The 24,995-nt window shown below is 44.2% G+C and overlaps 1 protein-coding gene across 4 annotated transcripts in view; it reads left to right on the top strand.

The window, feature by feature from the left end:
* The first annotated feature begins 4,445 nt into the window (after positions 1 to 4,445).
* LOC110513918 (beta-synuclein) overlaps positions 4,446 to 24,995 on the top strand; it is a 54,323-nt gene continuing 33,773 nt past the window's right edge. For 3 of the 4 annotated variants that reach the window (XM_036970242.1, XM_036970241.1, XM_036970239.1), the window contains exons 1-3: positions 7,740 to 7,881; positions 16,670 to 16,699; positions 18,415 to 18,500. In XM_036970242.1, the coding sequence (XP_036826137.1) occupies positions 7,761 to 7,881; positions 16,670 to 16,699; positions 18,415 to 18,500 (237 nt within the window). In that variant the 5' untranslated portion in view covers positions 7,740 to 7,760. Of the gene's footprint in view, positions 4,884 to 7,739; positions 7,882 to 16,669; positions 16,700 to 18,414; positions 18,501 to 24,995 lie in introns of those variants that run through there. The other variant, XM_036970240.1, reaches the window with a different exon arrangement.

The raw sequence follows: 24,995 nt of genomic DNA, 5'->3' as shown, positions 1-24,995 counted from the left end.
GTATGTCTTCAGTTGATAGGGGACAGGAAGCTGCAGGTATGTCTTCAATTGATAGGGGACAGAAAGCTGCAGGTATGTCTTCAGTAGAGGGGACAGGAAGCTGCAGGTATGTCTTCAGTTGATAGGGGACAGGAAGCTGCAGGTATGTCTTCAGTTGATAGGGGACAGGAAGCTGCAGGTATGTCTTCAGTAGAGGGGACAGGAAGCTGCAGGTATGTCTTCAGTAGAGGGGACAGGAAGCTGCAGGTATATCTTCAGTAGAGGGGACAGGAAGCTGCAGGTATGTCTTCAGTAGAGGGGACAGGAAGCTGCAGGTATATCTTCAGTAGAGGGGACAGGAAGCTGCAGGCATATCTTCACCACATCTGTCTGCATCAGAACCACTGAACCCAACTCAGAGGTGTTGTTGACCTTTACCGTGACTCTATCTATTAATCGACATGGGATCAATGATTGATCCTCATACACAGTGAAGTCATAGGAGTGTCTTCCATTCTGCTGGCGTTTAGTGAATTATGTTAATGTCACTCACATAACAGAGGACAAAACAGAAAAAAACAAGCAAGCCGGCAGAAAATACGAAGCACTGCGTCGTGATTGGCTCAGTGTTCTGTCACAACGTCACCGCCAAGTCTAAAGTCAGACCTAGAAAATGTGTGTGATTCTCTCTGTAACAATCTACTCAGAGTCTGGAGTAAACATCACAATGTCACGTTTCTGTGTAGTACACATTGGGGGAGGGGGGGGGAGGGTGGCGTACGACATTATGTGTAATGTTGAAGTTGTACCACCAGAGGGCAGCTGTGACTAAGGAAGAAATGTACCCATCCGTCACATTCACTAACCACTGCACATAAAACACTTGTAATGAGTGTAACTTAATTAGCTTGAGTTGCACAGTGACTCCCGTAGCTTTAACCTGTTCAGCGGAGGTTCACATTACGTCTTCCTGCCCAAAAGTGATCCATATACAGGTAACTGACAAAATAATGGAAACACTTGAGTAAATGAGGTTAACAAAGTACATTGAAAGCAGGTGCTTCCACACGGGTGTGGTTCCTGGGGCCATTATTTTGGCTACCATGGCTATGCCCCCCCCCCCCCCCCCCCCCATAGGATCACAATGCCCCCATCCACAGGGTACGAGTGGTCACTGAATGGTTTGATGAGCATGAAAACGATGTAAACCATATGCCATGGCCGTCTCGGTCACCAGACCTCAACCCAATTGAACCCTTCTAGGAGATTCTGATCTCAACCCAATTGAACCCTTCTGGGAGATTCTGATCTCAACCCAATTGAACCCTTCTGGGAGATTCTGATCTCAACCCAATTGAACCCTTCTAGGAGATTCTGATCTCAACCCAATTGAACCCTTATGGGAGATTCTGATCTCAACCCAATTGAACCCTTATGGGAGATTCTGATCTCAACCCAATTGAACCCTTCTAGGAGATTCTGATCTCAACCCAATTGAACACTTCTAGGAGATTCTGATCTCAACCCAATTGAACCCTTCTAGGAGATTCTGATCTCAACCCAATTGAACACTTATTGGAGATTCTGATCTCAACCCAATTGAACACTTCCAGGAGATTCTGGAACGTTTTCTATCACCATCAACAAAGCATGGTGTCTCATACCTCCAATAGAAGAATGGTGTCTCATACCTCCAATAGAAGAATGGTGTCTCATCCCTCCAATAGAAGAATGGTGTCTCGTCCCTCCAATAGAATGGTGTCTCATCCCTCCAATAGAAGAATGGTGTCTCATACCTCCAATAGAAGAATGGTGTCTCATCCCTCCAATAGAAGAATGGTGTCTCGTCCCTCCAATAGAATGGTGTCTCATCCCTCCAATAGAAGAATGGTGTCTCATACCTCCAATAGAAGAATGGTGTCTCATCCCTCCAATAGAAGAATGGTGTCTCGTCCCTCCAATAGAATGGTGTCTCATCCCTCCAATAGAAGAATGGTGTCTCATACCTCCAATAGAAGAATGGTGTCTCATCCCTCCAATAGAAGAATGGTGTCTCGTCCCTCCAATAGAATGGTGTCTCATCCCTCCAATAGAAGAATGGTGTCTCATCCCTCCAATAGAAGAATGGTGTCTCGTCCCTCCAATAGAATGGTGTCTCATCCCTCCAATAGAAGAATGGTGTCTCATACCTCCAATAGAAGAATGGTGTCTCATCCCTCCAATAGAAGAATGGTGTCTCATCCCTCCAATAGAAGAATGGTGTCTCATCCCTCCAATAGAAGAATGGTGTCTCATCCCTCCAATAGAAGAATGGTGTCTCATCCCTCCAATAGAAGAATGGTGTCTCATCCCTCCAATAGAATGGTGTCTCATCCCTCCAATAGAACGGTGTCTCATCCCTCCAATAGAATGGTGTCTCATCCCTCCAATAGAAGAATGGTGTCTCATCCCTCCAATAGAATGGTGTCTCATACCTCCAATAGAAGAATGGTGTCTCATCCCTCCAATAGAAGAATGGTGTCTCACCCCTCCAATAGAATGGTGTCTCATCCCTCCAATAGAAGAATGGTGTCTCATCCCTCCAATAGAATGGTGTCTCATCCCTCCAATAGAATGGTGTCTCATCCCTCCAATAGAATGGTGTCTCATCCCACCAATAGAATGGTGTCTCATCCCTCCAATAGAATGGTGTCTCATCCCTCCAATATAATGGTGTCTTATACCTCCAATTGAGTTCCAGACACAATGCCAAAGGTGCATTGGAGCTGTTCTGGCTCTTAGTGACCCAACGCCTATTAAGATACTTTATGTTGGCGTTTCCTTTATTTTGGCAGATAAATACAAAAAGACAAATACAAAAATCAGCACCATGGACAGCGCCTGTCCTTATTGTCCGTTTAGACCCACCTGCGATTCTATTACATAACGTTCAGGACCCTTGACAGCACCACCTGAGACCATAGGACCTACATTCTACTTCACATTTCAGCACCGTGAACAAAACTGCCCGGGATCACGTTCTAACTTTCAGAACCACGGACAGCGTGAAAAGCGTCATCGGGTTCAACACCACCTGCCCGATTCAATAATATACCTTTTATTAAGAAGCGACCTGCGAGCCTAGAGTAATTAGTTTATATATCGCAGAACCTTGGACAACGCAGTTCTGGCTGAAGTAGTTAAAGAAGCAGCTAGAAACAGCTGATGTATGTTTTCTCGTCCATTCTGTGTGATCTACAGCGTGTCCTAAGGGATGGCCACGTGACAATACTTCACTGATCGGATTGCACAGATTGCATTGCGCAAAAGCTTTTCCATTTATCCTAATGTCACAGTAATCAATGAGACACATAACCTTCAGCTGGATGGCCTGATGTCATCACGTCACTACCCCCCCCCCCCCCCCCCCCCCCCCCAAAAAAAATTGATTTTTTTAACAAGCGCACATCGAGCGCCATTTGCTATAATTTCATTCAGGAAAATAAACAGTCTATTCATAATGCACTGTATTCGCCTCCTCTTGCGTGGACCTAGAAATGCGAATCTCAGAATCTGCCCGTGACTACAAAACAGTATAATCCGTTATTCCCCCATATTCTGTTAGAGCACATTTTCAAATCATTGATACTAATCTTGTAATTAGCAGGACTGCTCATACTACTACTGCTGCTGATTATACTGCTATTACTAAGTCCTTGTCGGACACATGCTCTGAGAATGAATATAATAACTCATTATTTCATGTTTCTTCTATTTTAAAGGGGTAAAGACTATGTGATTGATGGTCACGATGATGATGGTGGTGGTGGTGATGATGATGATGATGATGGTGATGATGATGGTGATGGTGATGGTGGTGATGATGATGATGGTGATGATGATGGTGATGGTGATGGTGGTGATGATGATGATGATGGTTGTGATGATGAAGACAGTAGTGGTGATGATGATGATGATGGTGTTGATGATGAAGACAGTAGTGGTGATGATGATGATGATGATGGTGTTGATGATGAAGACAGTAGTGGTGATGATGATGATGATGATGATAATGATGATGATGATGATGATGATGGTTGTGATGATGAAGACAGTAGTGGTGATGATGATGGTGGTGATGATGAAGACAGTAGTGGTGATGATGATGATGATGATGATGATGGTGTTAATGATGAAGACAGTAATGGTGATGATGATGTTGATGATGAAGACAGTAGTGGTGATGATGATGATGATGATGATGATGATGATGATGATGATGATGATGGTGATGATGATGATGGTGATGATGATGATGGTGATGATATTGATGATGATGATGATGATAATGATGATGATGATGATGATGATACCGATGATTTTGTGTGTTCTGCATTGTTTTTACTCGGTCCTTCATTTGGTAAAACTTATCAGAGCGAATTACTATTCAAATGATTCAGCTAGCTGTTGTATACACGTTCTTCCATCAGCATCATTACATAGTGTACATAGTGTAGCCTATGGCAATGGACTGGGAAGGGGGAAATGGCGGAGATACAGGCTTTATAAGTCCTCCACAATGGTGGTAGTGAACAAGAGACTAAAATTTAGCAGAAAATAGGGTAGGTCTAGACGGTGAGCTCTCTTGAATTAAAGCTAAGCTTATTTTGCCATTATGCCCGTCAGTCCGAGCATCCAGGACACGTAGCTGTTAACTGTTAGACAGAAAGCCTAGCTGGTGCTGTTGGAATGATCAATGAAAAGGGGGCTACGTGGTCGGCCGCTCCCTATTGGTCGACAGACAGAGTATCCCGAGGAAAACCCTCCTACCCAGCGATCAGTCTGTGATAGCAGCTCCCGTTCAGGCGATATTTGAATCAGCTGGGCAGTGGAACCTTGAGGAAACAAGTCATATTTGTAAAAAGGTAAGAGGATTTTTTTAATTATGTTTTCTGTGATATTTTTCTCTGGCGTCGATAGAAAGAAACAACGGGTTAGAGGTTGTACGGAAAACATATCGACATGTTAACAGGACGTTGTTATAGGACGTTGTTATAGGGATAGAGAGAAAAATAAGACTACAAGGCTACAAATATGTGTGTGTGTGATGTAACTGAGAAGTGTAAAAATATGTAAATTAAAGATAACCAACACGTTGAATTCAATCCGTTTAATGAAAGGCAGAAAGAGCAATTGTTGCATTTGATGATAAAATTCTACTCGACACATAATTTCCTTGAATGACCGTTCTCTATAAGGTATAGTAGCCTAATAAGTATTATAATATTAACACATCGAAATTATTGATTTAAATCGTGTATTTTTTAAAATTTTTAATCGAAATATTTATTTTTATGTCGAATTCTACCCTGTAGACATATACATATTTATTGACAAAATATATATTCTCCTTGGTGACGGTAATGAGAAAATATCGTGCATCTAGTTTTTTCCCCCCTCCCCTTCCCCCACATATAGTAGTAGGGCTAGGCTATATTACAGGTAATGCGCTTGTTTAAATAGGATACAAGTACATCAGATACGCGCTATTTCAAAGGCAACTTCCTGGCTTGTCCTCAGATCGCGTCGCCATTGAGAGTAATATTACCACAGTAATAATTCATGAGCGCGTGCACATTTAACCATTTCATTGAAAAATGTTGTCTCTCTCTCTCTCTCTCTGAATATTTCATGTCATTGGAGAAAAAGGGTAGGGAGATGGAGAGAAAAAAAAACGTGTTAAACGGTTTGAGTGAATAATGCATTTACTATAATTGCTGGTCTATGGCGGAGGGTTTGGCTATCGCAGCCTATGGTGAAACGGGAGGGAGGGCGTTGCTTCTATCCGTCCCCATTCTTCCGTCATCGCTTTAAATGACAGCCAAGACACAAAGTGACAGCTAGGGTATTAGAAAGAAAACAACTGAAGAGAAAAGGGGAAACAGTGAAAGCTATACTGAACAAAAAATATAAACGCGACATGCAACGTGTTGGTCCCACGTTTGATGAGCTGAGGTAAAAGATCCCAGAAAACGTTCTGTCACATTCTGTCTCGCATTTACATCACTGTTAGTGAATATTTCTACTTTTCCAAGATAATCCATCCACCTGACAGTTATGGCATATCAAGAAGATTATTAAAAAGCATGATCATTACACAAGTGCACCTTATGCTGGGGACAGTAAAAGGCCACTTTAAAATGTGCAGTTTTGTCACACAACACAATGCCAGAGATGTCTCGAGTTTTGAGGGAGCGTGCAATTGGCATGCTGACTGCAGGAACATCCATCAGAGCTGTTGCCAGATAATTTAACATTAATTTCTCTACCTTAAGTCGCCTTCAACATCTTTCTAGAGAATTTGTCAGTGAGTTCAACCTGCCTCACAACCGCAGACCACATGAAACCAGGCCACCGCGGTATCTCCACATCCGGCTTCTCCACCTGGGGGATACTCTGAGACCAGTCACCCAGACAACGGATGAAACTGAGGAGAATTTCTGTCTGTAATAAAGCCCTTTTGTAGTGGAAAAACTCATTTTGATTGGCAGGGCCTGACTCCAAAGTGGGTAGGCTTATCTCCTGGCATGCCCACCCATGGCTGCAGCCCTGCCCAGGTCATGTAAAATCCATAGATTAAGGCCTTAATGAATTTATTTCAATTGACTGATTTCCTTACATGAACTGTACCTCAGTAAAATTTGGGGAAATTGTTGCATGTTGTGTTTATACTTTAGTTCAGTTAAACTATTAACATCTTGACTTCTGTCAATGAATCAACCACAGTCCATTTTATTGATTTATTTTACCTTTATTTAACCTTTATTTAACTGACAGTCTAGGAACAGTGGGTTAACTGGTCTAGGAACAGTGGGTTAACTGGTCTAGGAACAGTGGGGTTAACTGGTCTAGGAACAGTGGGTTAACTGGTCTAGGAACAGTGGGTTAACTGGTCTAGGAACAGTGGGTTAACTGGTCTAGGAACAGTGGGTTAACTGGTCTAGGAACAGTGGCTTAACTGCCTTGTTCAGGGGCAGAACGACAGATTTGTACCTTGTCAGCTCGGGGGTTGGAACTTGCAAACTTCCGGTTACTAGTCCAACGCTCTAACCACTAGGCTACCCAGCCGCCTCTACACTCTAACCACTAGGCTACCCTGCCGCCCCTACACTCTAACCACTAGGCTACCCTGCCGCCTCTACACTCTAACCACTAGGCTACCCAGCCGCCTCTACACTCTAACCACTAGGCTACCCTGCCGCCCCATAACCGAGTCATACCGAATAAAAATCGTTCAGAATACACAATTGAAACACACTCTTTCAGCACCACGGACAGTTATTTTTTTTGTCGGGAATTGCTATCCATCACCATGTAGGGTAAAATAACTACGGCAGGGCCTATAATACATACGTAGTAATGACAATTCATGGTTCGTCTCTATGCAGAGCAATCAATCCCTCAAAAACAATCATTAATTACCATGTAATTAATAACACCACATAATTGTACCACATATTTGTGTATAATGACGCATGACAAACTTCTGACAATCAGTGCTGTAATGGATCTCATTTCCTTCTCTCCAGGACCATACCAAATAATTCATTAAAAAAAATGCTCTGTTTCAGGACCATGGACAGTGTCTACATTTGGAGTCGATATGGGTAGCCGTTAGCATGTGACTAGTACTAGGCCTACCACATTACTACGGTATACGACTATAGGCTGATACAATAGACTACATGGGACGTGATTCATGGTTCTTTGCATCTCTCCAGAGCTCCAGGACCAGGGTCGAGATGGATGTGTTCATGAAAGGGTTGTCCAAAGCTAAAGACGGCATGGCTATCGCCGCGGAGAAGACTAAGGAGGGAGCTGCGCTGGCGGCGGAAAAGACCAAGGAAGGAGCCATGTTTATCGGTAAGATCCGACCTTTAGAAACGTTAGACCGAAAGCAATCTGAATTGGATTATCCGGTCCCTGTGATATCCAGGGCTTCAATGTAATGCATGCATATCACGAGTGCCTGCCAAGCGAGCGAGTCGTGTTCAACAGAGATTGCTTGATGGATGCAGCAACCAATGAGCATTGAGAACGCTGACATATGGAATGCCTCGTAAAGCGACGCTATAGGTCCAAAGATAATGTATTTTTCCTTGATTGGTTGAACATTGGGTGGGTCTTTTTTGTCATCTTAATCCATCAATGCCAACAAGGCATTTTCTCTGCTATTGGTTCATTCTCTAGGCTACTGCAGGCAACTTTGGGTTCATTCAGTAGGCTAATGTGGGTTCATGCTGTAGGCCACTGTGGATTCATTCTGTTGGCTACTATTGGTTCATTCTGTAGGCAACCATGTGTTCATTCTGCAGGCAACTAAGGGTTCATTCTGTAGGTTACTATGGGTTCATTCTGTAGGTTACTATGGGTTCATTCTGTAGTCTACTATGGGTTCACTCTGTTGGCTACTCTGGGCTCATTCTGTAAGCTTCTGTGGGTTCATTCTGTAGGCTACTGTGGGTTCATTTTGTAGGCTACTGTGGGTTCCTTCTGTAGACTGCTATGGTTTCATTCTGTAGGTTACTGTGGGTTCATTCTGTAGACTGCTATGGTTTCATTCTGTAGGCTGCTATGGTTCCATTCTGTAGGCTACTGTGGGTTCCTTCTGTAGACTGCTATGGTTTCATTCTGTAGGTTACTGTGGGTTCATTCTGTAGGTTACTATGGGTTCATTCTGTAGGTTACTATGGTTTCATTCTGTAGGCTGCTATGGTTTCATTCTGTAGACTGCTATGGTTTCATTCTGTAGGCTGCTATGGTTTCATTCTGTAGACTGCTATGGTTTCATTCTGTAGGCTGCTATGGTTTCATTCTGTAGACTGCTATGGTTTCATTCTGTAGACTGCTATGGTTTCATTCTGTAGACTGCTATGGTTTCATTCTGTAGACCGCTATGGTTTCATTCTGTAGGCTGCTATGGTTTCATTCTGTAGGCTGCTATGGTTTCATTCTGTAGACTGCTATGGTTTCATTCTGTAGGCTGCTATGGTTTCATTCTGTAGACTGCTATGGTTTCATTCTGTAGGTTACTCTGGGTTCATTCTGCAGGCTACTGTCGGTTTATTTTGCAGACTACTGTGGGTTCATCTGTGGGCTACTATGGATTCATTCTACAGGTTATTATGGGTTCATTCTGTAGCCTACTGTGGATTCATTCTGTAGCCTACTGTGGATTCATTCTGTAGCCTATTGTGGGTCATTCTGTAGCCTATTGTGGATTCATTCTGTAGCCTACTGTGGATTCATTCTGTAGCCTGTTGTGGGTTCATTCTGTAGCCTACTGTGGATTCATTCTGTAGCCTATTGTGGATTCATTCTGTAGCCTATTGTGGATTCATTCTGTAGCCTATTGTGGGTTCATTCTGTAGCCTACTGTGGATTCATTCTGTAGCCTACTGTGGATTCATTCTGTAGCCTGTTGTGGATTCATTCTGTAGCCTACTGTGGATTCATTCTGTAGCCTACTGTGGATTCATTCTGTAGCCTGTTGTGGATTCATTCTGTAGCCTACTGTGGATTCATTCTGTAGCCTATTGTGGATTCATTCTGTAGACTATTGTGGATTCATTCTGTAGCCTATTGTGGGTTCATTCTGTAGCCTACTGTGGATTCATTCTGTAGCCTATTGTGGATTCATTCTGTAGCCTGTTGTGGATTCATTCTGTAGCCTATTGTAGATTCATTCTGTAGCCTACTGTGGATTCTTTCTGTAGCCTATTGTGGGTTCATTCTGTAGCCTATTGTGGATTCATTCTGTAGCCTACTGTGGATTCATTCTGTAGCCTACTGTGGAATCATTCTGTAGCCTACTTTTGGTTTGTTCTGTAGCCTATTGTGGATTCATTCTGCAGGCTACTATGGGTTCATTTTGTAGGCTACTATGGGTTAATTCTGCAGGTTATTATGGGTTAATTCTGCGGGCTACTATGGGTTCCTTCTGTAGGCCACTATGGGTTCATTCTGTAGGTTAATGTGGGTTCATTTTGCAGGCTACTATGGGTTAATTCTGCAGGCTACTATGGGTTCCTTCTGTAGGCCACTATGGGTTCATTCTGTAGGTTAATGTGGGTTCAATCTGCAGGCTACTATGGGTTCAATCTGCAGGCTACTATGGGTTCATTCTGCAGGCTACTCTGGGCTCATTCTACATGCTTCTACGGGTTCATTCTGTCAGCTACTAAGTGTTCATTCTGTAGGCTACTCTGAGTTCATTCTGTAGGCCACTATGGGTTCATTCTGTAGGTTAATGTGGGTTCATTTTGCAGGCTACTATGGGTTCAATCTGCAGGCCACTATGGGTTCATTCTGCAGGTTATTATGGGTTCATTCTGCGGGCTACTATGGGTTCCTTCTGTAGGCCACTATGGGTTCATTCTGTAGGTTAATGTGGGTTCATTTTGCAGGCTACTATGGGTTCAATCTGCAGGCTACTATGGGTTCATTCTGTAGGCCACTATGGGTTCATTCTGTAGGTTACTCTGGGTTCATTCTGTAGGTTACTATGGGTTCATTCTGTAGGTTACTATGGGTTCATTCTGTAGGTTACTATGGGTTCATTCTGTAGGTTACTATGGGTTCATTCTGTAGGTTACTATGGGTTCATTCTGTAGGTTACTATGGGTTCATTCTGTAGGTTACTGTGGATTTTGCACTATGAATGTATGGAAGTAGGTGGTTGGCAGTGGCAGTCTACATTATATGCAGGGCATTATGATATGGATATAATTTACAAGGAAAATATGCATATTGGCAAATTAAAAATATGTGCTCACAGATACACTCCATGACCAAAGGTATGTGGACACCTGCTCGTCAAACATCTCATTTCAAAATATGGAGTTGGTCCCCCCTTTGTTTGCGATAACAGCCTCCAATTTTCTGGGAAGGCTTTTCCCTAGATGTCGGAACATTGCTGTGGGGTCTTGCTTTCATTCAGCCACAAACATTAGTGAGGTCGACCACTGATGTCGTGTGATTAGAACTGGCTCGCAGTGTTCAAAGGGTAAGGGCTCTGTGCAGGCGAGTGAAGATCTCGACAAACCATTTCTGTATGGACCTTGCTTTGAGCACTGGGGCATTGTCATGCTGAAACAGAGAAGGCCTTCCCCAAACTGTTGCCACAAAGTTGGGAGCATAGAATAATCTAGAAGGTCATTGTATGCTGTAGCAGTAAGATTTCCCTCGAGCTGGAACTAAGAAGGGTTCTTCTGATGTTAAAGGTTCTAGGTATAACATTTTGCCTTACAAAGAACCGAGTGAGAGGCTGTCTCCAGGGAAACCGAGAGACAGTTACAGGCCTTTATGTCAGGGACACAGTGAGAGGCTGTCTCCAGGGGAACTGAGGGACAGTTACAGGCCTTTATGTCAGGGACACAATGAAAGACTGTCTCCAGGGGAACTGAGGGACAGTTACAGGGACACAGTGAGAGGCTGTCTCCAGGGGACCAGAGGGACAGTTACAGGCCTTAATGTCAGGGACACAGTGAGAGGCTGTCTCCAGGGGAACTAAGGGACAGTTACAGGCCTTTATGTCAGGGACACAATGAGAGACTGTCTCCAGGGGAACCGAGAGACAGTTACAGGGCCACAGTGAGAGGCTGTCTCCAGGGGAACCGAGAGACAGTTACAGGGACACAGTGAGAGGCTGTCTCCAGGGGACCAGAGGGACAGTTACAGGCCTTAATGTCAGGGACACAGTGAGAGACTTCTCTAGGGGACCAGAGAGACAGTTACAGGATTTTATGTCAGGGACACAGTGAGAGGCTGTCTCCAGGGGAACCGAGAGACAGTTACAGGATTTTATGTCAGGGACACAGTAAGAGGCTGTCTCCAGGGGAACCAAGAGACAGTTACAGGGACACAGTGAGAGGCTGTCTCCAGGGGAACCGAAAGACAGTTACAGGCCTTTATGTCAGGGACACAGTGAGAGGCTGTCTCCAGGGGAACCGAGAGACAGTTACAGGGACACAGTGAGAGGCTGTCTCCAGGGGAACCAAGAGACAGTTACAGGCCTTTATGTCAGGGACACAGTGAGAGGCTGTCTCCAGGGGAACCGAGAGACAGTTACAGGGCCACAGTGAGAGGCTGTCTCCAGGGGAACCGAGAGACAGTTACAGGGACACAGTGAGAGGCTGTCTCGAGGGGAACCGAGAGACAGTTACAGGCCTTTATGTCAGGGACACAGTGAGAGACTGTCTCCAGGGGAACCGAGAGACAGTTACAGGGACACAGTGAGAGGCTGTCTCCAGGGGACCAGAGGGACAGTTACAGGCCTTTATGTTGCCTTCTACAGAGCTGACTAATTAGCTGCTAACAGAGATGTGTGTAAAATAGGCTTTACCTGCAGTAGGTTATTGTCACGGGATACTAGGAGTGGTGGGTTGGAATCAGGCGCAGAGAGCAGGGTTCAGTATATCGTGAATTTATTCTCCGGCAAACAAACGGTCACGCCAACACACAGGGCGCATAGAATTGACCAGCCCAAACACAGGACCAAACAGTCCGGAGAATACACACATGAAAACCACAATCCAACAGAGTAACAAAAAACACACCAGCACAAAACAAGGGCGGGTCAACCTACTACATATAGGGAAGCTAATTAAACTAAAATACACACAGGTGAAACTAATAAGACAAAACCAACAGACAAACGAAAAAGGGATCGGTATCGGCTAGTAGGACAGTGACGACGACCACCGAGCACCGCCCAAACAGGCAGGGGAGTCAACTTCTAGTAGGACGGTGACGACGACCACCGAGCACCGAGCACCGCCCAAACAGGCAGGGGAGCCAACTTCTAGTAGGACGGTGACGACGACCACCGAGCACCGCCCGAACAGGCAGGGGAGCCAACTTCTAGTAGGACGGTGACGACGACCACCGAGCACCGCCCGAACAGGCAGGGGAGCCAACTTCTAGTAGGACGGTGACGACGACCGCCGAGCACCGCCCGAACAGGCAGGGGAGCCAACTTCTAGTAGGACGGTGACGACGACCGCCGAGCACCGCCCGAACAGGCAGGGGAGCCAACTTCTAGTAGGACGGTGACGACGACCGCCGAGCACCGCCCGAACAGGCAGGGGAGCCAACTTCTAGTAGGACGGTGACGACGACCGCCGAGCACCGCCCGAACAGGCAGGGGAGCCAACTTCTAGTAGGACGGTGACGACGACCGCCGAGCACCGCCCGAACAGGCAGGGGAGCCAACTTCGGCAGAAGTCGTGACAGTTATAGAGTATACAGTTATGGTCCCGTATTAATGTCACTTGTTAAATCTACTTCAATCAGTGTATATGAAGGGGAGGAGACGGGTTAAATATGTATATTTAAACCTTGAGACAATTGAGACATGAATTGTGTATATGTACCATTGAGGGTGAAAGGGCGAGACAAAATATTTAAGTGCCTTTAAACTGGGTATAGTAGTTGGTGCCAGGAACACCGGTTTGTGTCATGGGTTTTTCACGCTCAAACAGTTTCCTGTGTGTGTCAAGAATGGTCCACCACCCAAAGGACATTAAGCCATCTTGACACAACTGTGGGAAACATTGTAGTCAACATGGGTCAGCATCCCTGTGGAACGGTATCGACAACTTGTAGAGTCCATGACCCAACGAATTGAGTCTGTTCTGAGAGCCAAAGGGGCAGTTGCAACTCAATACTAAGAAGGTGTTCTTAATGTTTTGACCACTCAGTGTAGGTGGATGGGGTGGAGGGTAATGAACTCAATATACTTAAAAATTACTAAAACCAAATAGAAATGATAACGGACATACGAGGTGAGGAGAGGGTTTCTTACGGTTTCTTCGCTGTGTCCAGAACGCTGATATTCACTGAAATGAAAGCTATCCGTGATAGCTAGGTCAGGGGTCATGATAGTTAGGTCAGGGGTCATGATAGTTAGGTCAGGGGTCATGATTGTTAGGTCAAGGGTCATGATAGTTAGGTCAGGGGTCATGATGTTAGATCAGGGGTCATGATAGATCAAGGGTCATGATAGTTAGGTCAGGGGTCATGATAGTTAGGTCAGGGGTCATGATAGTTAGATCAGGGGTCATGACAGTTAGATCAGGGGTCATGACAGTTAGGTCAGGGGTCATGATAGATCAAGGGTCATGATAGTTAGGTCAGGGGTCATGATAGTTAGATCAGGGGTCATGATAGTTAGGTTAGGGGTCATGATAGTTAGGTCAGGGGTCACAATAGTGTGATCAGGGGTCATGATAGATCAGGGGTCATGATAGTTAGGTCAGTGGTCATGATAGTTAGGTCAGGGGTCACGATAGTGAGATCAGGGGTCATGATAGATCAGGGGTCATGATAGTTAGGTCAGGGGTCATGATAGTTAGATCAAGGGTCGTGATAGGTCAGGGATCATGATAGTTAGGTCAGGTGTCATGATAGTTAGGTCAGGGGTCATGATAGTTTGGTCAGTGGTCATGATAGTTAGGTCAGGGGTCATAATTGTTAGGTCAGGGGTCATAATAGTTAGGTCAGGTGTCATGATTGTTTGGTCAGGGGTCATGATAGTTAGATCAGGGGTCATGATAGTTAGATCAGGGGTCATGATTGTTAGGTCAGGGGTCATGATAGTTAGGTCAGGGGTCATGATAGTTAGGTCAGGGGTCATGATAGTTAGATCAGGGGTCATGTTAGATCAAGGGTCATGATAGTTAGGTCAGGGGTCATGATAGTTAGATCAGGGGTCATGATAGTTAGGTCAGGGGTCACAATAGTGAGATCAGGGGTCATGATAGATCAGGGGTCATGATAGTTAGGTCAGGGGTCATGATAGTTAGTCAGAGGTCATGATAGGTCATGGTCAGGGGTCATGGTAGTTAGGTCAGGGATCATGATAGGTCATGGTCATGACAGAGACAAACTAGAACAGCTCTCTAATAATCACCTAAATGAACACTAGACAGTCAGGGAGCATCAGAAATTCAAAAAAACGATGGATAGCATAATTATTTTGCTCATTTTGACCGCGAGGAAATATAACCAATTATTATGTCCTGCATGGTCACAACAAATTGGCTTTAGTTCAGATGTTGACATCAGCGCTACAGTATCACAACAGTAAGATACTTAGACTCCAAGTCACAATCAAGTTAGTCTGGATCAGATAATAAGACTGTGACCTGCTTCTGGTGCACAAACCAAACAGGATTAGACAGGATTAGACAGGATTAGACTGGTATATCAGGGGATGTGCACAAACCAAACAGGATTAGACTGGATTAGACAGGATTAGACAGGATTAGACTGGATTAGACTGGATTAGACAGGATTAGACTGGTAAAGATATATAATGTCATAGAGACAAACCAGGACTTCGAACCAAACAGGATTAGACAGGATTAGACTGGTAAAGATATATAATGTACCCCTGGTCCTGGTACTGTTTCATGGGTTATGATGAGGACAAGACAGACAGACAGACAGACAGACAGACAGACAGACAGACAGACACAGTGGTGGTGATAGCCTAGCTAGACATCTGGGGTAATTGGATCTCAACTCACTGGAGACGTCAGGACCTGAACTAGAGACTAGGGATATGAACATATCTGGTCTCTCGCTGTCTGTCTGTGTGTGTGTGTGTGTGTGTGTGTGTGTGTGTGTGTGTGTGTGTGTGTGTGCGCGCGTGTGTGCGTGCGTGCTAGCGTGTGTGGGCAGACTGGGCAGACCTCAGTGAATTCCCACAGGAAGATAAGGAGAGTGCAGCTCCCAACGTCTGGGATTAACAGGGCAGCACATCAAACCTGCTGCTTGCTGTGGCTATACACTCACCTGTAAATGGTCTGGTAGAAGTTGAACGTTTGTCCTCTAATAATGGATTCTCAGAAATGGCTAATATAGTATGTCGAGGCGTTGTTTATACGGTAATGCCTCATTTACTGTGTGTGTATTAAAGAGGAATGTGTTGGTAACGCTATTGAGATAATTATCATTATGGATGAAAACATAGGATTTGGAATGAAGTAACACATGATGCATGGTAATGGTCAGATAATGTAGCATCTTAATGTGATCACACATGATGCATGATAATGGAGGGATAATGTAGCATTTGAATGTGGTGATGCATGATAATGGAGGGATAATGTAGCATTTTAATGCGGTAGCACATGATGCATGATAATGGACAGATAATGTAGCATCTTAATGTGATCACACATGACGCATGATAATGGAGGGATAATGTAGCATTTTAATGTGGTGATGCATGATAATGGAGGGATAATGTAGCATTTTAATGTGGTAGCACATGATGCATGATAATGGAGGGATATTGTAGCATTGTAATGTGGTAACACGTGATGCGTGATAATGTAGGGATAATGTAGCATTTGGATGTGGTAACACATGATGCGTGATAATGTAGAGATAATATAGCATTTTTACGCGGTAACACATTATGCGTGATAAGGTATGGATGCTGTAGCATTTTAAAGTGGGGTAATGGTGGGGTAATTATGCATGATAATGGTTAGGTAATGTAGCATTTTAATGTGGTAACACATTATGCATGATAATGGTGGGGTAATGTAGCATTTTAATGTGGTAACACATGATGCGTGATAATGGTTGGGGTAATGTAGCATTGTAATCTGGTAACAGATGTGTTGTTCTCCCTTTTCAGGCACCAAGGCCAAAGATGGTGTTGGTTCAGGTATGTTGACTGTTTACTGTTAAGTCTTTAGTTCAGATGTTGAACCAAACAGGAGTGTGTTAATGTGTGTGTGTGTTAATAATGTGTGTGTGTTAATGTGTGTGTGTGTGTTAATGTGTGTGTGTTAATGTGTGTGTGTGTGTTAATGTGTGTGTGTGTTAATGTGTGTGTGTGTGTTAATAATGTGTGTGTGTTAATAATGTGTGTGTGTGTGTTAATAATGTGTGAGTTAATAATGTGTGTGTTAATGTGTGTTTGTGTTAATAATGTGTGTGTGTTAATCTGTGTGTGTGTGTTAATAATGTGTGTGTCTGTGTGTTAATAATGTGTGTGTTAATAATGGGTGTGTGTTAATAATGTGTGTGTGTTAATGTGTGTGTTAATAATGCGTGTGTGTTAATGTGTGTGTGTGTTAATAATGTGTCTGTGTTAATGTGTGTGTGTGTGTGTGTGTTAATAATGTGTCTGTGTTAATGTGAGTGTGTTAATAATGTGTGTGTGTGTTAATGTGTGTGTGTGTTAATAATGTGTGTGTGTTAATGTGTGTGTGTGTTAATAATGTGTGTGTGTGTGTGTTAATAATGTGTGTGTGTGTGTTAATAATGTGTGTGTGTGTGTGTGTTAATAATGTGTGTGTGTTAATAATGTGTGTGTGTTAATGTGTGTGTGTGTGTGTGTGTGTGTGTGTGTGTGTGTGTTAATGTGTGTGTGTGTTAATGTGTGTGTGTGTGTGTGTTAATGTGTGTGTGTTAATAATGTGTGTGTGTTAATGTGTGTTTGTGTTAATAATGTGTGTGTGTTAATATTGTGTGTGTGTGTTAATAATGTGTGTGTGTGTTAATAATGTGTGTGTGTTAATAATGTGTGTGTGTGTGTGTGTGTTAATAATGTGTGTGTGTGTGTGTTAATAATGTGTGTGTGTGTGTGTGTTAATAATGTGTGTGTGTTAATAATGTGTGTGTGTTAATGTGTGTGTGTGTGTGTGTGTGTGTGTGTGTGTGTGTGTGTGTGTGTGTGTGTGTTAATGTGTGTTTGTGTTAATAATGTGTGTGTGTTAATATTGTGTGTGTGTGTTAATAATGTGTGTGTGTGTTAATAATGTGTGTGTGTTAATGTGTGTGTGTGTTAATAATGTGTGTGTGTTAATGTGTGTGTGTTAATAATGTGTGTGTGTTAATGTGTGTGTTAATAATGTGTGTGTGTTAATATGTGTGTGTGTGTTAATAATGTGTGTGTGTTAATAATGTGTGTGTTAATAATGTGTGTGTGTTAATAATGTGTCTGTGTTTGTGTGTGTTAATAATGTGCGTGTGTGTTAATAATGTGTGTGTGTTTGTGTGTGTTAATAATTTGTGTGTGTTAATTTGTGTTAATAATGTGTGTGTGTTAATAATGTGTTAATAATGTGTGTGTGCGTTTGTGTTAATAATGTGTGTTTGTGTTAATAATGTGTGTGTGTTAATGTGTGTGTGTGTGTGTTAATAATGTGTGTGTGTGTTTGTGTTAATAATGCGTGTGTATTAATGTGTGTGTGTGTGTGTTAATAATGTGTGTCTCAATAATGTGTGTGTGTTAATAATGTGTGTGTGTTAATGTGTGTGTGTGTTTGATGTGTGCGTTGATGTGTGTGTGTTAATAATGTGTGTGTGTTAATAATGTGTGTTAATAATGTGTGTGTGTGTGTGTGTTAATAACGTGTGTGTGTGATGATGCAGCGAAGGACCTTGCTGGTGGAGCCATGGGGAATATCGCTGCAGCCACCGGCCTGGGGAAGAAGGACGAGTTCCCATCTGACATGAACGTACGACTAACACACACACACACACACACACACACACACACACACACACACACACACACACACACACACACACACACACACACACACACAAGCTAGAGAAAAGAGACTGTTTCTAGTCTAGTCTAACAGAGACAGACAACTGAAGGATCTGGATAGAGAAAAGTTTCTAGTCCAGCTGGATTCTAACAGTGACAGACATTCTCCTGGGTTTAGTGGGACTACAGCAGAGAGAGGCAGTTCTCAGCAGACACCCGGAAAAACAATACGCACACAAAGGACTTAGACGCCATAGAAACTGTGCAGTCAGTCAGTTAGTCAGTCAGCCAGCCAGTCATTTAGTCAGTCAGCCAATCAGTCAGCTAGTCAGTCAGTTAGCCAGTCAGTCAGTCAGTCAGCCAGTCAGCCAATCCATCAGCTAGTCAGTCAGTTAGCCAGTCAGTCAGTCAGTCAGCCAGTCAGCCAATCAGTCAGCTAGTCAGCCAGTCAGTCAGTTAGCCAGTCAGTCAGCCAGTCAGTTAGTCAGTCAGCCAGCCAGTCAGCTAGTCAGCCAGTCAGTCAGTCAGCTAGTCAGCTAGTCAGTCAGTCAGCCAGTCAGCTAGTCAGCCAGTCAGTCAGTCAGCCAGTCAGCTAGTCAGTCAGTCAGCCAGTCAGCTAGTCAGCCAGTCAGTCAGTCAGCTAGTCAGCTAGTCAGTCAGTCAGCCAGTCAGCCAGCCAGTCAGCCAGTTACAGCCAGTCAACCAGGACAGGTGAAGTGTAATAAACCCTTCACTAGGACTATCAACCTCTCCTCTCCTCTCATTCCCTCTCCTCTCCTCTCCTCTCCTCTCCTCTCCTCTCCTCTCCTCTCCTCTCCTCTCCTCTCCTCTCCTCTCCTCTCCCCCTCCTCTCCTCTCATTCCCTCTCCTCTCCTCTCCTCTCCTCTCCTCTCCTCTCCTCTCCTCTCCTCTCCTCTCCTCTCCTCTCCCCTCTCCCCTCTCCTCTCATTCCCTCTCCTCTCATCTCCTCTCCTCTCCTCTCCTCTCCTCTCATTCCCTCTCCTCTCCTCTCCTCTCCCCCTCCTCTCCTCTCATTCACTCTCCTCTCCTCTCCTATCCTTTCCTCTCATCCCCCCTCCCATCCCCTCTCCTCCCCTCTTTGCCCGCATCCTCTCTCCTCTCCTCCCCTTTCCTCTCCTCCCCCAGCTGCTTTGCTCCCAGGCAACCTTGTCCAATGTCATTACTCTCTATGGGTTGCACTATCAATTAAAACACACAGGTGGCCACCGGGGTCGGTGTGGGTGTGTGGGGGAAGAGGTTATGGCTGTTCCTTCAGAGATGGTGGGGGTTGATTGCTTTTCATCTTTGACATGGTGACTAGCTGTCACACTAAAACCCCCAGAAAACATTCACATGACACCTTGTTTCCAGGGTGAATCCACTTTATTTGAGCTACAGTATCTCTCTCCATAGGATGCTTCATCTTGACCAATCATACTCTATATCACTGTTGTGACACAACGACAACCTGTCACATCAAGCCTTGTTAATGTCATACTGTTCTCTGAAAACCCCTGCATTACTAGTATATAGACTATCACCAGCCCCTATATCACTATAGACTATCACCAGGCCCTATATCACTATAGACTATCACCAACCCCTATATCACTATAGACTATCACCAGGCCCTATATCACTATAGACTATCACTGCATGGCCCCCAGTATATACAGTGCCTTGCGAAAGTATTCGGCCCCCTTGAACTTTGCGACCTTTTGCCACATTTCAGGCTTCAAACATAAAGATAGAAAACTGTATTTTTTTGTGAAGAATCAACAACAAGTGGGACACAATCATGAAGTGGAACAACATTTATTGGATATTTCAAACTTTTTTAACAAATCAAAAACTGAAAAATTGGGCGTGCAAAATTATTCAGCCCCCTTTAAGTTAATACTTTGTAGCGCCACCTTTTGCTGCGATTACAGCTGTAAGTCGCTTGGGGTATGTCTCTATCAGTTTTGCACATCGAGAGACTGACATTTTTTCCCAATCCTCCTTGCAAAACAGCTCGAGCTCAGTGAGGTTGGATGGAGAGCATTTGTGAACAGCAGTTTTCAGTTCTTTCCACAGATTCTCGATTGGATTCAGGTCTGGACTTTGACTTGGCCATTCTAACACCTGGATATGTTTATTTTTGAACCATTCCATTGTAGATTTTGCTTTATGTTTTGGATCATTGTCTTGTTGGAAGATAAATCTCCGTCCCAGTCTCAGGTCTTTTGCAGACTCCATCAGGAGTCTGCATTCTTCCAGAATGGTTCTGTATTTGGCTCCATCCATCTTCCCATCAATTTTAACCATCTTCCCTGTCCCGGCTGAAGAAAAGCAGGCCCAAACCATGATGCTGCCACCACCATGTTTGACAGTGGGGATGGTGTGTTCAGCTGTGATGAGCTGTGTTGCTTTTACGCCAAACATAACGTTTTGCGTTGTTGCCAAAAAGTTCCATTTTGGTTTCATCTGACCATAGCACCTTCTTCCACATGTTTGGTGTGTCTCCCAGGTGGCTTGTGGCAAACTTTAAACAACACTTTTTATGGATATCTTTAAGAAATGGCTTTCTTCTTGCCACTCTTCCATAAAGGCCAGATTTGTGCAATATACGACTGATTGTTGTCCTATGGACAGAGTCTCCCACCTCAGCTGTAGATCGCTGCAGTTCATCCAGTGATCATGGGCCTCTTGGCTGCATCTCTGATCAGTCTTCTCCTTGTATGAGCTGAAAGTTTAGAGGGACGGCCAGGTCTTGGTAGATTTGCAGTGGTCTGATACTCCTTCCATTTCAATATTATCGCTTGCACAGTGCTCCTTGGGATGTTTAAAGCTTGGGAAATCTTTTTGTATCCAAATCCGGCTTTAAACTTCTTCACAACAGTATCTCGGACCTGCCTGGTGTGTTCCTTGTTCTTCATGATGCTCTCTGCACTTTTAACGGACCTCTGAGACTATCACAGTGCAGGTGCATTTATACGGAGACTTGATTACACACAGGTGGATTGTATTTATCATCATTAGTCATTTAGGTCAACATTGTATCATTCAGAGATCCTCACTGAACTTCTGGAGAGAGTTTGCTGCACTGAAAGTAAAGGGGCTGAATAATTTTGCACGCCCAATTTTTCAGTTTTTGATTTGTTAAAAAAGTTTGAAATATCCAATAAATGTCGTTCCACTTCATGATTGTGTCCCACTTGTTGTTGATTCTTCACAAAAAAATACAGTTTTATATCTTTATGTTTGAAGCCTGAAATGAGGCAAAAGGTCGCAAAGTTCAAGGGGGCCGAATACTTTCGCAAGGCACTGTAGTCTCCACATTGACTCTGTACTGGTACCCCCTGTATATAGCCTCCACACTGACTCGGTACCGGTACCCCCTGTATATAGCCTCCACATTGACTCTGTACCAGTACCCCCTGTATATAGCCTCCACATTGACTCTGTACCGTAACACCCTGTATATAGCCTCCACACTGACTCTGTACCGTAACACCCTGTATATAGCCTCCACATTGACTCTGTACTGTAACACCCTGTATATAGCCTCCACATTGACTCTGTACCGGTACCCCCTGTATATAGCCTCCACATTGACTCTGTACTGGTACCCTCTGTATATAGCCTCCATATTGACTCTGTACCGGTACCCCCTGTATATAGCCTCCACATTGACTCTGTACCGGTACCCCCTGTATATAGCCTCCACATTGACTCTATGCTGGTACCCCCTGTATATAGCCTCCATATTGACTCGGTACCGTAACACCCTGTATATAGCCTCCACATTGACTCTGTACCGTAATACCCTGTATATACCCTGCATATTGATTCTGTACCGGTACACCCTGTATATAGCCTCCACATTGACTCTGTACCGTAACACCCTGTATATAGCCTCCACACTGACTCGGTACCGTAACACCCTGTATATAGCCTCCATATTGACTCGGTACCGTAACACCCTGTATATAGCCTCCACATTGACTCTGTACCGTAACACCCTGTATATAGCCTCCACATTGACTCGGTACCGTAACACCCTGTATATAGCCTCCATATTGACTCGGTACCGTAACACCCTGTATATAGCCTCCATATTGACTCGGTACCGTAACAACCTGTATATAGCCTCCATATTGAATCTGTACCGTAACACCCTGTATATAGCCTCCATATTGACTCGGTAACGTAACACCCTGTATATAGCCTCCATATTGACTCGGTACCGTAACACCCTGTATATAGCCTCCACATTGACTCTGTACCGGTACCCCCTGTATATAGCCTCCACATTGACTCTGTACAGTAACACCCTGTATATAGCCTCCACATTGACTCTGTACTGTAACACCCTGTATATAGCCTCCACATTGACTCTGTACAGTAACACCCTGTATATAGCCTCCACACTGACTCTGTACTGTAACACCCTGTATATAGCCTCCACATTGACTCTGTACCGTAACACCCTGTATATAGCCTCCACATTGACTCTGTACCGTAACACCCTGTATATAGTCTCCACATTGACTCTGTACCGTAACACCCTGTATATAGCCTCCACATTGACTCTGTACCGTAACACCTTGTATATAGCCTCCACATTGACTCTGTACCGTAACACCCTGTATATAGTCTCCACATTGACTCTGTACCGTAACACCCCTGTATATAGCCTCCACATTGACTCTGTACCGTAACACCCTGTATATAGTCTCCACATTGACTCTGTACCGTAACACCCCTGTATATAGCCTCCACATTGACTCTGTACCGTAACACCCTGTATATAGCCTCCACACTGACTCTGTACTGTAACACCCTGTATATAGCCTCCACATTGACTCTGTACCGTAACACCCTGTATATAGCCTCCACATTGACTCTGTACAGTAACACCCTGTATATAGCCTCCACATTGACTCTGTACTGGTACCCCCTGTATATAGCCTCCACATTGACTCGGTACCGTAACACCCTGTATATAGCCTCCATATTGACTCTGTACCGGTACCCCCTGTATATAGCCTCCACATTGACTCTGTACCGTGACACCCTGTATATAGCCTCCACATTGACTCTGTACCGTAATACCCTGTATATAGCCTCCACATTGACTCTGTACCGTAACACCCTGTAAATAGCCTCCACATTGACTCTGTACAGTAACACCCTGTATATAGCCTCCACATTGACTCTGTACTGTAACACCCTGTATATAGCCTCCACACTGACTCTGTACTGTAACACCCTGTATATAGCCTCCACATTGACTCTGTACCGTAACACCCTGTATATAGCCTCCACATTGACTCTGTACAGTAACACCCTGTATATAGCCTCCACATTGACTCTGTAATGGTACCCCCTGTATATAGCCTCCACATTGACTCGGTACCGTAACACCCTGTATATAGCCTCCATATTGACTCTGTACCGGTACCCCCTGTATATAGCCTCCACATTGACTCGGTAACGTAACACCCTGTATATAGCCTCCATATTGACTCGGTACCGTAACACCCTGTATATAGCCTCCACATTGACTCTGTACCGGTACCCCCTGTATATAGCCTCCACATTGACTCTGTACAGTAACACCCTGTATATAGCCTCCACATTGACTCTGTACCGTAACACCCTGTATATAGTCTCCACATTGACTCTGTACCGTAACACCCTGTATATAGCCTCCACATTGACTCTGTACCGTAACACCCTGTATATAGCCTCCACATTGACTCTGTACCGTAACACCCTGTATATAGTCTCCACATTGACTCTGTACTGGTACCCCCTGTATATAGCCTCCACATTGACTCGGTACCGTAACACCCTGTATATAGCCTCCATATTGACTCTGTACCGGTACCCCCTGTATATAGCCTCCACATTGACTCGGTAACGTAACACCCTGTATATAGCCTCCATATTGACTCGGTACCGTAACACCCTGTATATAGCCTCCACATTGACTCTGTACCGTAACACCCTGTATATAGCCTCCACACTGACTCTGTACTGTAACACCCTGTATATAGCCTCCACATTGACTCTGTACCGTAACCCCCTGTATATAGCCTCCACATTGACTCTGTACAGTAACACCCTGTATATAGCCTCCACATTGACTCTGTACTGGTACCCCCTGTATATAGCCTCCACATTGACTCGGTACCGTAACACCCTGTATATAGCCTCCATATTGACTCTGTACCGGTACCCCCTGTATATAGCCTCCACATTGACTCTGTACCGTAACACCCTGTATATAGCCTCCACATTGACTCTGTACCGTAACACCCTGTATATAGCCTCCACATTGACTCTGTAACGTAACACCCTGTATATAGCCTCCATATTGACTCGGTACCGTAACACCCTGTATATAGCCTCCACATTGACTCTGTACCGTAACACCCTGTATATAGCCTCCACATTGACTCTGTACCGTAAC

Source organism: Oncorhynchus mykiss, chromosome 31 (genome assembly GCF_013265735.2).
Source record: "Oncorhynchus mykiss isolate Arlee chromosome 31, USDA_OmykA_1.1, whole genome shotgun sequence".
Classification (NCBI taxonomy): Eukaryota; Metazoa; Chordata; class Actinopteri; order Salmoniformes; family Salmonidae; genus Oncorhynchus; species Oncorhynchus mykiss.
This window is presented reverse-complemented; position numbering and strand designations above follow the sequence as displayed.